General features: G+C 34.1%; 1 protein-coding gene across 3 annotated transcripts in view; it reads left to right on the plus strand.

Moving 5' to 3' along the window:
* The window catches only part of LOC127174400 (zinc finger MIZ domain-containing protein 1), a 45,746-nt gene that overhangs the window by 25,482 nt on the left and 5,055 nt on the right, over positions 1 to 15,209 (plus strand). For all 3 annotated transcript variants that reach the window (XM_051124822.1, XM_051124823.1, XM_051124824.1), the window contains exons 6-21: positions 4,831 to 4,969; positions 5,056 to 5,170; positions 5,253 to 5,446; positions 6,981 to 7,179; positions 7,271 to 7,480; positions 9,279 to 9,455; positions 9,830 to 9,874; positions 9,956 to 10,124; positions 10,277 to 10,418; positions 11,577 to 11,787; positions 11,882 to 11,987; positions 12,076 to 12,236; positions 13,867 to 13,934; positions 14,016 to 14,084; positions 14,166 to 14,413; positions 14,510 to 14,667. In XM_051124822.1, the coding sequence (XP_050980779.1) occupies positions 4,831 to 4,969; positions 5,056 to 5,170; positions 5,253 to 5,446; positions 6,981 to 7,179; positions 7,271 to 7,480; positions 9,279 to 9,455; positions 9,830 to 9,874; positions 9,956 to 10,124; positions 10,277 to 10,418; positions 11,577 to 11,787; positions 11,882 to 11,987; positions 12,076 to 12,236; positions 13,867 to 13,934; positions 14,016 to 14,084; positions 14,166 to 14,413; positions 14,510 to 14,667 (2,411 nt within the window). The remainder of the gene's footprint in view (positions 1 to 4,830; positions 4,970 to 5,055; positions 5,171 to 5,252; positions 5,447 to 6,980; positions 7,180 to 7,270; positions 7,481 to 9,278; positions 9,456 to 9,829; positions 9,875 to 9,955; positions 10,125 to 10,276; positions 10,419 to 11,576; positions 11,788 to 11,881; positions 11,988 to 12,075; positions 12,237 to 13,866; positions 13,935 to 14,015; positions 14,085 to 14,165; positions 14,414 to 14,509; positions 14,668 to 15,209) is intronic.

Here is a 15,209-nt window from a genome sequence, read left to right on the forward strand (position 1 = left end):
TAGTTGAAGCATGAACGACACAAGTCACTCGTTTAATGGAATGTAAAACACTCTCGCTGTTTTCTGCAGAAAGTGGAGGTGTTTAGAGAGTTTAACACTTGTGTAGAAGATAAGGCTTATGTTTCTTACTGTAACTCTATGAGTGTTATGGAGAATCATCCTGACAGACAGACAGAGCGGCTCTGTTTTCACTGAAGCTGTGTGTATCTGTGCTGTCAGTCAGTCAGTGGCTCTGAGAGATTTTTACACATTTTTACATATGCATGCGTTTCCTACTGCAGGATTCCCCAAAAAATAAAAAAAATACAAATTTGTTATGTATTTGTTCACCTGCATGTCAGGTGTCCATCAGTCGACATTAATCAACCGTTATTTAACATTGTGTTGTTAAATTATTTAAAAGTAAAACTTTTTGGCATTCCTTGTCCTACATTATTTATATTTGCAACACAGCATTTATAATTTAATTTAAAACATTGTGCATTTGGCACAAATATTTTACACAAATAGAATGGGTTTAATTCCCAGTTAATGAAGTTGAATACGATGAGATAAGTTGCACTGGATAAAAGCCAAATAAATGTTAATGTAAATACAGTATATTGATTATACCTTGATTTATGAGTTTGATCTGAGATGATTTCAAGGCAGTTTTATCCCCATACAGGAAAAAATATATTTTAAGTAGATTTTGAAATATATTTCAAAATATACAAAAAAGGTCAAAAAATGTTAAAATTAAAATTAATATATATTCTACCATTGTATTTTTTTTTTGTTTGCGTTTTTTGTATGTTTTTTAAATATATTTTAAAAATATAAATATATTTTAAAAACATTAAAAAATGTTTTTTTGCCCTTCCAAAGTCCAAAATCAGCATGGAACATACTTTACAATATATATATATATATATATATATATATATATATATATATATAGGCTATTCCATCCACATTTGCATTTAGCCTTAATATAGGCTACTGTAAAATCTGAAATATATTTTCTTGAACCTGCAAAATATATTTCATTTAGCTTCTGTGTTTTTAATATTTAGCATGTATTTAAAAATATAAAAAACAGTAACACTGAAAGACAGTGCTTTTGCAAACAAGTGATGATGCAGAAGAATTAAAGTTCTGAATTGTTTCATTGAGATTCATCTAATCGTGTTAATTCTCATGCTTATTTTCTTTGCACTGAAAATCTTCCTCTTCACTGCAGCTCAGATGTTTGTTTTGTTGTTTTGGAAATCTCTATGGAGAAAATGAATTTGTTTTTAGTCTCGGTTGAACTCTGTGGTTCATTCAACCTAACAAGACTTGAACCTGCAACCTTGTGGTTACCAGCACAGATCGTTAACCACCTCTAATAATGACTTGATCGTGCTGTTGACTGTTGATACTTATATATAATTAAAGAGAAACCCTAATTTACTCTGGTGAGCTCTCTCTCACACAAACACACACACACACACTTACACGCAGCCTGTAATTTTGTCCGGGTGTCTCTCAGGGTAGAAACTGATAGTTAAACTGTGGCTTTTCCTAAATAGAAAATGACACAGACATCAGTGAGTGAAGCTGACAGCAGCCCTCTAGTGTGTTTCATCAGACTGCAGATCTGTCCCTGTCTGCTCGTATCTGTTTCAGCTCTGATAGATCACACATCATACAGCTTCTGAGCTCTTAGTACATCAGTGAAGAGTAAAGTATAGTCTGATGGTATTATAGCAAACAAAACACCTGACAGATTCGTTTAAACCCTGATGCAAAGCAGAGGTTGACTGTACATGATCCTACCAATAATACAGCTACAATAAATGCATGGAAATCACTTGCCTGGTACAACAACAAGTTATAGTAAATATTAAGTACAATATTTAATATTGAACCCTTTATATTGTACAGGCAGCCAGCAACTGACTAATCATTAATGTGGCTTTATTTAATATTTAGGACCAGATAAATCTCCAATAGCATTTAACAACATTGGCTCAACCAATGGCATTCATTAGGGGGCGGGGCTACCTGTTTGTCTGACCAATGGTAGATGAATTGAATGTTTGAAAGCAGTTTTTTTTTTTGCAGTTTCACTTAGGAAAATCATACACTTCACCATTATTTAATCTTCTGGCAAATCTGATGTAATTGTGAAAACTAAGCGATTTTACTTGCAGTTAAGCAGCTGTTTTGAAGATATGAAGCCACTAACCTGACAAACTATTTCAGATCCAATGGTTATTTCACAATCAAAAGTGTTTGTTGTATCCGCTTGTAAAGCTGTGCCAAATATTTATAGTAAAATTCAGTGTTAACGGACAGTAACTGCACTATGAGAGTGTGTAATTAGTTCTTCACCCTTCATGAGATATTAATGTTTACTTTAATACTTTAACATTGAACTAGATAAAAAAGTTTGTCAAGACAAACTTTAAGTTGGCTTGAGAAAGCCGGAACAGAAAGTTTTAAAGAGTTTGAAAAGTTTATGAAGTTTTAAAAAGTTTTAAGTTTGATGGTTTTCAGTATGAAATAGTTTGAATTCTAAAGCAGTTTTAAAAGGTTAACGTTTGGATGTTTTGAAGGCAATACAGTCTGTCAGAGATAGACAGATAGAATGTTGTTAGCATGTTATTAACATAATTAACATGTGACTAGCATGATGTTATAATGATTAGCAAGGTACTAGCATGTTGTTAGCATGCTTATAGAATTATTAGCAAGTTACTAGCATTTTACTAGCATGGTGCTAACATAATTAACAAGTTACTAGCATGTTGTTAGCATGATTAACAAGTTACTAGCATGATTAGCAAGTTGCTAGCATGTTTCTAGCATGATTAGCAAGTTACTAGCATGTTACTAGCATGTTGTTAGCATGATTAGCAAGTTACTAGTGTTTTACTAGCATGGTGCTAACATAATTAACAAGCTACTATCATGTTGTTAGCATGATTAGCAAGTTACTAGCATGATTAGCAAGTTGCTAGCATGTTTCTAGCATGATTAGCAAGTTGCTAGCATGTTTCTAGCAAGATTAGCAAGTTAGTAGCATGTTGTTAGCATGATTAGCAAGTTACTAGCATGATTAGCAAGTTGCTAGCATGTTTCTAGCATGATTAGCAAGTTGCTAGCATGTTTCTAGCAAGATTAGCAAGTTAGTAGTATGTTGTTAGCATGATTAGCAAGTTACTAGCATGAATAGCAAGTTGCTAACATGTTTCTAAAATGATTAGCATGTCATTAGCATGTTGTTAGCACGATTAGCAAGTTACTAGCATGTTGCTAACATGTTTCTAGCATGACTAGCAAGTTACTAGCATGTCGTTAGCATGATTAGCAAGTTACTACCATTTTACTAGCATGGTGCTAACATAATTAACAAGCTACTAGCATGTTGTTAGCATGATTAACAAGTTACTACCATTTTACTAGCATGGTGCTAACATAATTAACAAGCTACTAGCATGTTAGCATGATTAACAAGTTAATAGCATGATTAGCAAGTTGCTAGCATGTTTCTAGTAAGATTAACAAGTTAGTAGTATGTTGTTAGCATGATTAGCAAGTTGTTAGCATGTTTCTAGCAAGATTAGCAAGTTAGTAGCATGCTGCTAGCATGATTGTAGCATGATTAGCATGTCGTTAACATGTTATTAGCACGATTAGCAAGTTACTAGCATGTTGGTAGCATGTTTCTAGCATGACTAGCAAGTTATTAGCATGCTGTTAGCATGATTAACAAGTTACTAGAATTTTACTATCATGGTGCTAACAATTAACAAGCTACTAGCATGTTGTTAGCATGACTAGCAAGTTACTAGCATGATTAGCAAGTTGCTAGCATGTTTCTAGCATAATTAACAAGTTAGTAGTATGTTGGTAGCATGATTGTAGCATAATTAGCATGTCGTTAGCATGTTATTAGCATGATTAGCAAGTTACTAGCATGATTCTGGTTGCTAGGCATAGATAGAGTTTGAATGAGTTTAAATGGATTATAAATACAGTACATAGAAGGGAAGTTTGATTGAGTCTCAAAGGATTCTGGGAGTTTTGACAGTTGGAATTTGAAAAGTGTTGCTCATTTGAACATTCCTTCAATGTAAGTCTGTGGGATTTTTCCCAATTTTAATCGTCATTTTTAGGAAAATGGTAAGTCCAATCAGTTAGAAAAGATACAGCACACTCGGTCAGATCAGTCTGAAGATCTGGGCTGAGTTTGGAGTTTGTAGAGTTAAAGCTCTAGGACGAGTTAGTGTCGACAGATTTAGTCTAAGAAGAAAATAGCGTATCAGTAAGTTAACTTAATAAATAAAATATACTTTTTATTGTTTGTTTGAAATACAGTTTATATGGTTAAATGCTTCAGATCTTGCTGCAGCGTTATTGTCAACTAAAACTAAAACCATAAACGTTACTTTAAATAAAATAAAAATTATCTAAAATAAACTAAAATAAAAATATATAAAAATATAAAAAACACTTAAACTTGTTGCATTTCGACTAGTTGGCAAGGCAACATTTCTCATTTGGCTTTAGTTACTAAAATAACTGAAATTAAAACAGAAAATAAAAATGAATAAAATCTATACACAAACTATTAAAAATGACAAAAAATAAAGTATGAAGTATAAAATTACAAAATTAATAAAATAAAAAAAATACTAAAATAACATGGTATAATTGTTTTACAAATTTTTACAAGTGGTAATTTAATTACCATTTAATCTAAGTGTTTTTGAGTGAAAAAAAAAAGATTGTGAAAAAGGTCAAATAATATGACCCATATATCAAATATGACCCATTTAATGTGTGTTTGTGTTTGTGCAGCGTTGCTGTCCTCGTGGTGTGAGGATCTGGGTCGACTTCTGTTGCTGCGTCATCAGAAAAGCAGACAAACTGATCCATCTGTGGGCAAGAACCCAATGCAGGCCAACATCAACAACATGAAACCAGTGCTTTCACATGGGTCAGTTTCTCCTACACACACACACACTCTCACTGACACACTGTTGCACATGTTAACTGTTTACATCCTTTTTTTAATCTCCATAGTGATGCATCATTTCAATATGACTCTGTCTCCTGGCAACAAAACACCAGTCAGCCTCCTGGTTCTGTTTCCGTGGTGACCACCGTATGGGGTGTGACCAATACGTCACAGAGTCAGGTGAGAGTGTATTTAACACCATTCAGAGCACATGCTGCAGTTTGAGTGCTTTGCATAAATGTGTGTGTTTGTGTGTGCTTAGGTGTTGGGAAACGCAATGGTGAACCCAAACAACCATATGAACCCTATGACGGGAGGTAATGGAGGTATGAACCCGGGACAATTTGCTGGACAGCAGCAGTTTTCCTCCAAGGCCAATCCAAACCAGGCCTACATGCAGCCGGGGATGTACGGGAGATCCAGTTACCCCGGAGGAGGAGGAGGATTCGGGAGCAGGTCAGTTTGTTTCTTCATCAGATTTGGAGAAATGTAGCATTGCGTCACTTGCTTACCAATGGATCCTCTGCAGTGAATGGGTGCCGTCAGAATGTCCAAACATCTTATAAAAACATCACAATAATCCACAAGTAATCTACTTCACTCCAGTCCATCAGTTAACTTCTTGAGAAGACAAAAGCTGAAACAAATCCATCATTAAGATGTTTTTAAATAAAGTCTGAGTCCATGATCCATAATAACACTTCCTCCAGTGAAAAAGTGATCTGGTCTGAATCAGGAGAGAAATCTGCACAGATTAAACACAGTTTACAATCCAAAACAGCTCTAAACAAATATGTGGCTGGATTTTGATGGACTTTTTCACTGGAGGAAGTGTCTTCTCAAGATTACTTTTGGATTGTTGTGATGTTTTTATCAGCTGTTTGGACTCTCATTCTGACGGCACCCATTCACTGCAGAGGATCCATTGGTGAGCAAGTTATTTGTGGTCCCTGTAAATCATGTGATAATTATAATAAGCAAGCACACCCTGAAGTTTTGTCTTAAAAACAATAAAAAAAAAAAAAAAACATCATTTCAACTAGAGTAAAGTTCATAGACAAACTTTAATGTTGGCTTGAGAAAGCCTTGTCTGAAAGTTTGAAATAACTTTGAAAAGCTGAAAGTTTGAATTTAATTGTTGAAACTGAAGTTTGGGACAGAGTGGGAACACATGCATGTTTCTACCCTGAATCAGCATGTTGCTACCATGATTTAAGATGGTTTAACTATGCTGCTAGCATGATTTAGCATATTTTTAACCATGTTGCTAACATGATTTAGCAAGAATTACCATGTGGCTAGCATGATTTGACATGAATTAGCATGATTTAGCATGTTCCTAGCATTTTGCTACCATGAGTAGCAAGTTAATAGCATGTTTATAACATGATTAGCAAGTTACTAGCATGGTTTTAACATTATTAGCAAGGTACTAGCATGTTGCTAGTATGATTATCATGTTTCTAGCATAATTATCATGTTACTGGCATGTTGTTAGCGTGATTCTAACATGATTAGCATGTTACTAGCATGTTTTTAACATGATTAGCAAGGTACTAGTATGTTGCTAGCATGATTATCATGTTTCTAGCATGATTAGCATGTTACTGGCATGTTGCTAGCATGATTCTAACATGATTAGCATGTTGCTAGCATGATACACATTACTAGCATGTTGTTATCATGTTTCTCACATGATTAACAAGTTACTAGCATGTTGCTAGCCTGTTTCTAGCATGATTAGCCACTTACTAGCATGTTGCTAACATGATTAGCATGTTACTAGAATGTTGTTAACATGATTGCATAATTAGCAAATATCTAGCATGATTAGCTTGTTACTAGCATGTTGCTAACATGATTAGCATGTTACTAGAATGTTGTTAACATGATTGCATAATTAGCAAATATCTAGCATGATTAGCTTGTTACTAGCATGTTGTTGCTTGAAAGCTCATTTTGTGAATCCAAACTCTTACTGTCTTTGCAGTTATGGGGGCGGTCCTAATCATGCAGGTGGGATGGGCCTGCCTCCACAGACACGCCCTCCTTCTGACTTCAGCCAACCGGCCGCCGCCGCCGCCGCCGCTGCCGTGGCTGCTGCCGCTGCTACTGCGACCGCTACGGCCACAGCGACGGTCGCCGCTCTACAGGAGACACAACACAAGGACATGAACCAATACGGGCCGGTAAGCGAGCGCCTCTAATCGTGACACTAATTGGATAATTATTTCTAATTGAAAAGATGAGTTAGAACAAAGCGTTTTGTTTGTGTTCTAGATGTGTTCCTCCTTTCAAATGGGACCAAACCAGGCTTACAGCACTCCGTTTGTGAATCAGCCCGGCCCCCGAGGGCCCCCCGCCCACCCTGGGGCCATGAACATGGGGCAGCCGCGGGGGCAGATGGGGCCGTACGGGGGTCCGAGGACGCCCCAGCAGGGCTACGGGCCACGGCCAGTGCAGGGGGTGAAGAGGCCGTATCCTGGAGAGGTGAGGAAACACCATCCTAGATGTCAAATACAGTGTTGATTATAAAGTTACCTTGAAAAAGGTAAAACTAATTTAATTAGTAGCTTTTGATGTAATTGCAAAAAATACTGTTTAAACTAAAGAACAATGCTATATAAAACAATAGAGGATTTAACATAAACATTAACATCTAATGGTAAAATGTGTGTTTTTTTGGTCAGTTCGAGAATAATTTATGCAATTTTTATCTATTTGAAAGAATTAAAAGAGCAGTTCTTGTCTGTTCTTCTATTGTTCAAATGGTTTGAGGTTGATATGGGATTTACAAAAGTAGTTTGTAAAAAGTAATGCTATACTTTTTAGAAAGTAATTAGTACAGTATTCTAATGATATTGCTTAAGATGTAATTTGTAGCTAGAAATTAGTTGCTTTTTTAAAATAACTTACCTAACACTGGTCAAATACAGCGTTAATTTTACTTTTCTCTACACTTTGCAATATTTAAAATACACATGGATTATTTGCACCCTGATTTTGCTCATATAAACTTTGAAAATATGCAAATTATAAGCATATTATTAAATGCATATAATATCAAAAATAGTGTAGTGTATTTTGCTTTAATATATTGACATTTTGCCAAATTATTTAAGAACTTATATTATTTTAACACACACGCACACATATATATACACTACCGTTCAAAAGTTTGGGGTCAGTACATTTTTATTGTTTCTTTTTTTTTTTTTTTTTTTTTTTTTTTTTAAAGAAATTAATACTTTTATTCACCAAGGATGTATTAAGTTAATAATTAAAAGTTTATCAAAAGTTAATAATAAATAATTTACATTGTTATAAAATATTTATATTTTGAATAAACACTGTACTTTTTAAACTTGTTATTCATGAAAGAATCCTGAAAAAAAAAAAAAAAAAAAAAAAAAATCACAGGTTCCAAAAAATATTTGGCAGCACAACTGTTGATATTATCCAACATTGATCATTCTAATAATAAATCCGCATATTAGAATGATTTCTGAAGGATCATGTGACACTTAAGACTGGAGAAACAGCTGATAAAAATTCAGCTTTTCATCACAGGAATAAATTCTATTTTAAAGTATGTTAAAATAAAATTTAACCCCAGCAATATCACAAATATAGGCCTCTGTAACTATTATAGGACATAATTTAAGTTACATAAGGCTATATAAAATCACAAAAATGTGTTTTTTGTTATTTTTATTAGTTGTAAGATCATCATTCATGCATGTTTTATCTATTAGTAATATATATACAGTTCCAAATAATAATCGTATGTGACCCTGGACCACAAAATCAGTCATAAGGGTCCATTTTTGTGAAATTAAGATTTATACATCATCTGAAATCTGAATAAATAAGCTTTCCATTAAATGTACGGTTTGTTATGATAGAACAATATTTGGTCGAGATACAACTGAATCTGAGGGTACAAAAAAATTAAAATATTGAGAAAATCACCTTTAAAGTTGTCCAAATTAAGTTCTTAGCAATGCATATTACTAGTTTTGATATATTTATGGTAGGAAATGTACCAAAAAACAGATCATTTTGACAGTATTTGAATGTATTTTTGTCTATTGCTACAAATAGACCTGTGCTACTTATGACTGGTTTTGTGGTGTAGGGTCACATTTGATAGTGAGGATAGTTTCATGTGAGATGTGAGTGGTGTTTTTATGTTTAGTGGTGATGCACCAGTTCCCCGTAAACCAGAATCTCTGTTTTTATCTTAGATGTGTTTGAGATTTCAATGAAGATGTTTGTTTTTCTCCAGGGAAGCTATGGGCAGCAGTATGGACCAAACGGGCAATTTTCCTCTCAGCAGGGTCAGTATCCGAACCCTGCCACCAACAGAGGCGTCTCCTCACCACATTACCCCGCTCAGAGGATGCCAACCCAGCCCGGGACGCCCGGACAGTACCAAACCGGCGCCATGGGACAGTTCTACAAGGTCCTACACTAACATCATACTGTTATCTTACAAATAAAATATTTTGTTACAAATTATGTTTTATTAGAGGTGCAATTCTTGAGATTTTAAATCACCACCATCCGTAATACTGGACTTTAATGTAATTTATAATAACATTTTATTATAATAATGTAATTAATAATCATTTATTATAATATATTTTGTTATATTTTATCATATAAATATATAAACATTATTATGAATTTGATCATATTTATTTAAAATTAATTATATAAATATGATATAATAATATATTATATTTATATGTTTTATTAAAATGTATTTTCATATTATGTAGCCAAATTCCAATGACAAGCTCATTGAAGGTGTCTTTCTCCCTGCCTTTGCTACAGGAACCCAGCAATAACTTCAACACAGGAAACTTTCATTACAATGGGGTACGTTAGTTTGATGTTCTGTCGGCAGTTTATTTATTCCCGGTTTCGGATGTTTAACCTGTTGTGTCTTTGTGTTTGTAGCCTCCGCGGCCGATGGGCAGTTACCCTCACTCTCCGTTACCGGGTGACCCCACGCCCCCCGTGACCCCAGGAAGTAATATGCCACTGTGTCTGTCACCAAACCAGGACATGAAGCCCCCGTTTCCTCCTGATATCAAACCCAACATTAATGCACTGCCGCCTCCTCCAGGTATGAGCCTCTTCTGCCCATTAATGTACATTCATGTTTTCTTTTCCAGTATAAATATCTAACATTTTCAAATCAAGATACATGTCCTTGAGAAGCAAAATTATTGGAATATCGAATCATTAAATGGGCTTAATTTCTATCGTGTTTTCTAGGTAACTCTAACGAGGAGCTCCGGCTGACATTCCCGGTTCGGGACGGTGTGGTTCTGGAGCCGTTCAGACTGGAACACAACCTGGCCGTTAGTAATCACGTCTTCCACCTACGGCCCGCCGTCCACCAGACGCTCATGTGGAGGTCAGACAATATCACCATTGTGATTTTTAAATAGATACCATGATGAAAAATATATTTTTTTTTAATTCTAATAAAGTTATTATAAAGTAACCATAATACTGGACTTCACACAGCTGTTTTAATTAATTATATTTTTTAAATAATTTAATTTATTATAATTTATAATAAAAAAAAAGTAATCTATTACAATAAAATTTAATAAAATGATAAAATGATTGATGGGTTACACATCACTGTTTAAATTTGCTATAATTTTCTTTGTTGTTTTATTATAATATTAACATTAATAATAATTTTAATATGTATAATTTATTTATTTATTTTAATATATTCTAATAAAATTATGCTAAAATAATTTATACAATAAAAAAGTAATGGTAATACTGGACTATACACCACTGTTTTAATTTATTATAAATGTTTTTATTATTTTATTATTTATTAACAACATTTTGAATAATTTATTGTAATAAATGATAATAAAATGATGCTAAAATAATTGATACAATAAAAAAGTAACCTTACTATACACTGCTATTTTCATTTATTTAAAATGTTTTTATTATTTTATTACAATAACAAAATTAATAATAAATTATAATGAAGTCTAATTAAATTATAAGGTGATTGATGCAATTATGAAGTTTCTGTAATATTAGACTATGCACCACTGTTTTAATTTATTAAACATGTTTATTTATTTTATTATAAAAATAAATGAATAATAATTTAGTATATTATATTTTTAATATACATTATTATACATTTTATTATATTACATTATTATTAAATATATATGAATATATTTTATATCATTTTTATTTTATTATTACAGTATATTTATAATTTTGGAATTAGAACCTTTTTTTATAATTTACATTTTTTAAATATTTTAAGGAAAGGTAAATAGAAATCAGCTTCCTGGACATTAAGAGACTATGTATAAAATGCTAAATGCATACAAAACAAAATCAAATAAAATAAAATGCATATTCACTCTTGCACATAAGTCTTTACTAAGTCTTGAAAATCGGATCATGAGGTTTTTATTTTATCAGCACTCTTCTCCCTCAAACACATACGCACACACATATAAACATACAAACAGCCACCCAAAGACTTCCTGTTCACATACGCTTATGTTTGTGTGTATCTCAGGTCTGATCTGGAGCTTCAGTTCAAGTGTTATCATCATGAAGACAGACAGATGTACACAAACTGGCCGGCGTCTGTGCAGGTCAGCGTCAACGCCACACCGCTCACCATCGAACGGGGCGACACCAAGACTTCCCACAAACCCCTGCACCTGAAGCACGTGTGTCAGCCGGGGCGAAACACCATCCAGATCACAGTGACGGCCTGCTGCTGTGTAGGTTTACACACACACACACGTACACACATGTCCTGTTGTGCTCATCATGTGGATGGTGCATGAACATTTGCACTGTGTTTTTTCTCTGCAGTCGCACCTGTTTGTGCTTCAGCTGGTTCACCGGCCGTCGGTCCGATCGGTTCTGCAGGGCTTACTGAGGAAGAGACTCCTCACCGCCGAACACTGCATCACTAAAGGTACCGCTTCAGTCTGTCTGTCTTCATATTGGTCAGTCTCAATGATTAGTCTTGTATTTATCAGTCTTCGTTCTGTCTGTGTCTTCAGTGAAGAGGAGCTTCAGCAGTGTGGCCGTGTCTGTCGCCGGTGCCGGTCTGAACGGTGATGATGGAGTGGAGCAAACGGCCATCAGAATCTCACTAAATTGTCCAATTACGTTCAGGCGCATTCAGCTGCCGGCGAGAGGCCATGACTGCAAACACGTGCAGGTCGGGAAATATTTTAAACGGCTTAAATGCTTGCTTGGATATCAAGTGCATGAGCCATGAAAAATGATTTTACAAAAGCTGTCAAAATGTAACAAGTCTGGTTGGGAGTATTTATAGTGAAAACATAAACTACAAATAAATTTGAATTGCATTTCAAATGTTTAGGTTTATACATTTAAAATGAATCTAAAAGAGGGTAGAAAAAGATACATAATGCAGTCTGGAATTTAAAGATTATATAAAAACAAACAAACAAACAAAAAAATTGCATTGCCTTTAGTAAAGTATAAAATATAATGGCAATTATTTGATTTTTCAAAAAGGCTTGTATTTAATTTTGCAAAAATTAATCATCTTTAAAATTTTTAACAGTCACATTTTTTTCCACACAGTATAAATATTATATTTTAAAATACACAGCAGAATTTTAAGGATCACCAAGGCTGCATTTATTTGATTAAAAATACAGTAAAATCAGCAATATTGTGAAATATTATTACAATTTTAAAACAGCTGTTTTCTGTGTGAATATATGTTAAAATGTAATTAATTCCTGTAGTCTAAGCTGAATTTTCAGCGTCATTACTCCAGCCTTTAGTGTCACATGATCCTTCAGAACATTTCTGATTATTAGCAATTTTAAAAGATGAATTCACAGATGAATAGAAAGCTTAAAAGAACAGCACTTTTTTTTAAATAGAAATGTCTTTACTTCCACTTTTGATCAATTAATTCCATATTTTCTGATTAAAAGTATTAATTGTGAAGTAATAAAGTATTTAATAGAGAATGCGATCATCATTTGTCATTTGTCTAATGTCTAAATATACATATACACTACCAGTCAAAAGTTTTTAAACAGTAAGATTTTTAATGTTTCTTAAAGAATTATCTTCTGCTCACCAAGCCTGCATTTATTTGATCCAAAGTACAGCAAAAACAGTAAAATTTTTAAATATTTTTACTATTTAAAATAACAATTTTCTATTTTAATATATTTTAAAATGTAATTTATTCCTGTGATTTCAAAGTTGATTTTAGCATCATTACCCCAGTCACATGATCCTTCAGAAATCATTCTAATATTCTGATTTGATGTTCAAAAAACTATTATTATTATGATTATGTTGAAAACAATTTTTTTTAAGTTTCTTTGATTAATAGAAAGTTCAGAAATAGAAATATTTGTATTATAAATGCACAGCATTATAAATGTCTTTCTCATCACTTTTAATCAATTTAAACCATCCTTGCTAAATAAAAGTATTGATTTCTATCATTTCTTTCCCAAAAAATAAATTATACGGACTCCAAGCTTTTGAATAGTATAGTGTATAATGTTACAAAAGCTTTTTAATTCAAAAAAGGATTTCTGAAGGATCATGTGACACTGAAGACTGGAGTAAAGATGCTGAAAATTCAGCTTTGATTACAGAAATAAATTAAATTTTAAAATATATTCAAATAGAAAACAGTTATTTTAAATGGCAAAAATATTTCACAATATTGCTGCTTTTGCTGTATTTTGGATCAAACTAAATTCTTAAAAAAAACAAACAAACAATAAAAATATTGACTGGTAGTGTAAGTGTGATAATGTTGTCAAAATGTTGTGTTAATGTTCTTGCAGTGCTTTGACCTGGAGTCATATCTAGAGCTGAACTGTGAGCGGGGCACATGGAGATGTCCGGTGTGCAAGTAAGATCCTTTAGTCACTTCTCAGATCACGTCTAAGATGGTTAAATGATGCAGAACTGATCTTCCGTTTTTCTTCTTCAGTAAAGCGGCTCTGTTAGAAGGTCTGGAGGTGGATCAGTACATGTGGGGGATCTTGAACGCTCTCCAAAAGTAAGTTTATGCTACATTTGTCCATCAGAAACGAGGTGTTTTGCACCAGACCAATCAAAGATTCACTTCCTGTCATTGCAGCTCAGAGTTTGAGGAGGTCACGATAGACCCGTCGTGCAGCTGGAGGCCGGTGCGGATCAAATCTGAGCCGCACATAAAGGAAGATCCGGACGGGTTGATGTCCAAGCGCTTTAAAACCACAAGTCCCAGTCAGATGGTGCTGCCCAACGTCATGGACATGATCGCTCAGCTCGGCCCGGGAGTGTCTCCGTATCCCAATCAGAACCCACAGCAGCAGAACAACAGCACTAACCAGTACAACAGTCCAGGTATGGTCTATTACCCAAAAACACCCACCTCAGATCACTCAGTACACTGTATGTAAATATAAATGTGCACGTTCTGACGCAACCTCTGTTTCCCAGGCCACAGTTTCCAAGGCCACAGTAAGTTTGGTGACTATCCCCATGGCAACGCTGCATCAGCATCATCAGTGAGTGAGTTCGTTCAGGGGCCGCACCTGTCTCACCCCCCCGCTGACCTTTCGACCTCTGAGACCCTGACACATCCGTTACAGGACACCGTGAGTCTCTGAACCACAGCACACAACACACAGCCATCAGTACATACAGACACACAGCAGGTGGCGCTCACACACACAGAAACTACTGATGCAGTCAACTCAATAAATGTGACCCTGGACCACAAAACCAGTCATAAGGTTCAATTTTTTGAAATTGAGATTTATACAGTAAATAAAAAATAAACAAATAAGCTTTCCATTGATGTATGGTTTGTTATGATAGGACAATATTTGGCTGACATACAACTATTTTAAAAAAATCTGGAATCTGAGGGTGCACAAAAACAAAATATTGAGAAAATCACCTTTAAAGTTGTGCAAATGAAGTTCTTAGCAATGCATATTACTAATCAAAAATTACATTTTGATATATTTATGGTAGGAAATTTACAAGATATCTTCATGGAACATGATGTTTACTTAATATCCTCACGATTTTTGGCATAAAAGAAAAATCGATCATTTTGACTATTGCTGCAAATGCTACTTGTGGTCCAGCATCACAAATTGGGTTTTAGTAGTTTTGACATTTTTACATGGAT

Source organism: Labeo rohita, chromosome 12 (genome assembly GCF_022985175.1).
Source record: "Labeo rohita strain BAU-BD-2019 chromosome 12, IGBB_LRoh.1.0, whole genome shotgun sequence".
Classification (NCBI taxonomy): domain Eukaryota; kingdom Metazoa; phylum Chordata; class Actinopteri; order Cypriniformes; family Cyprinidae; genus Labeo; species Labeo rohita.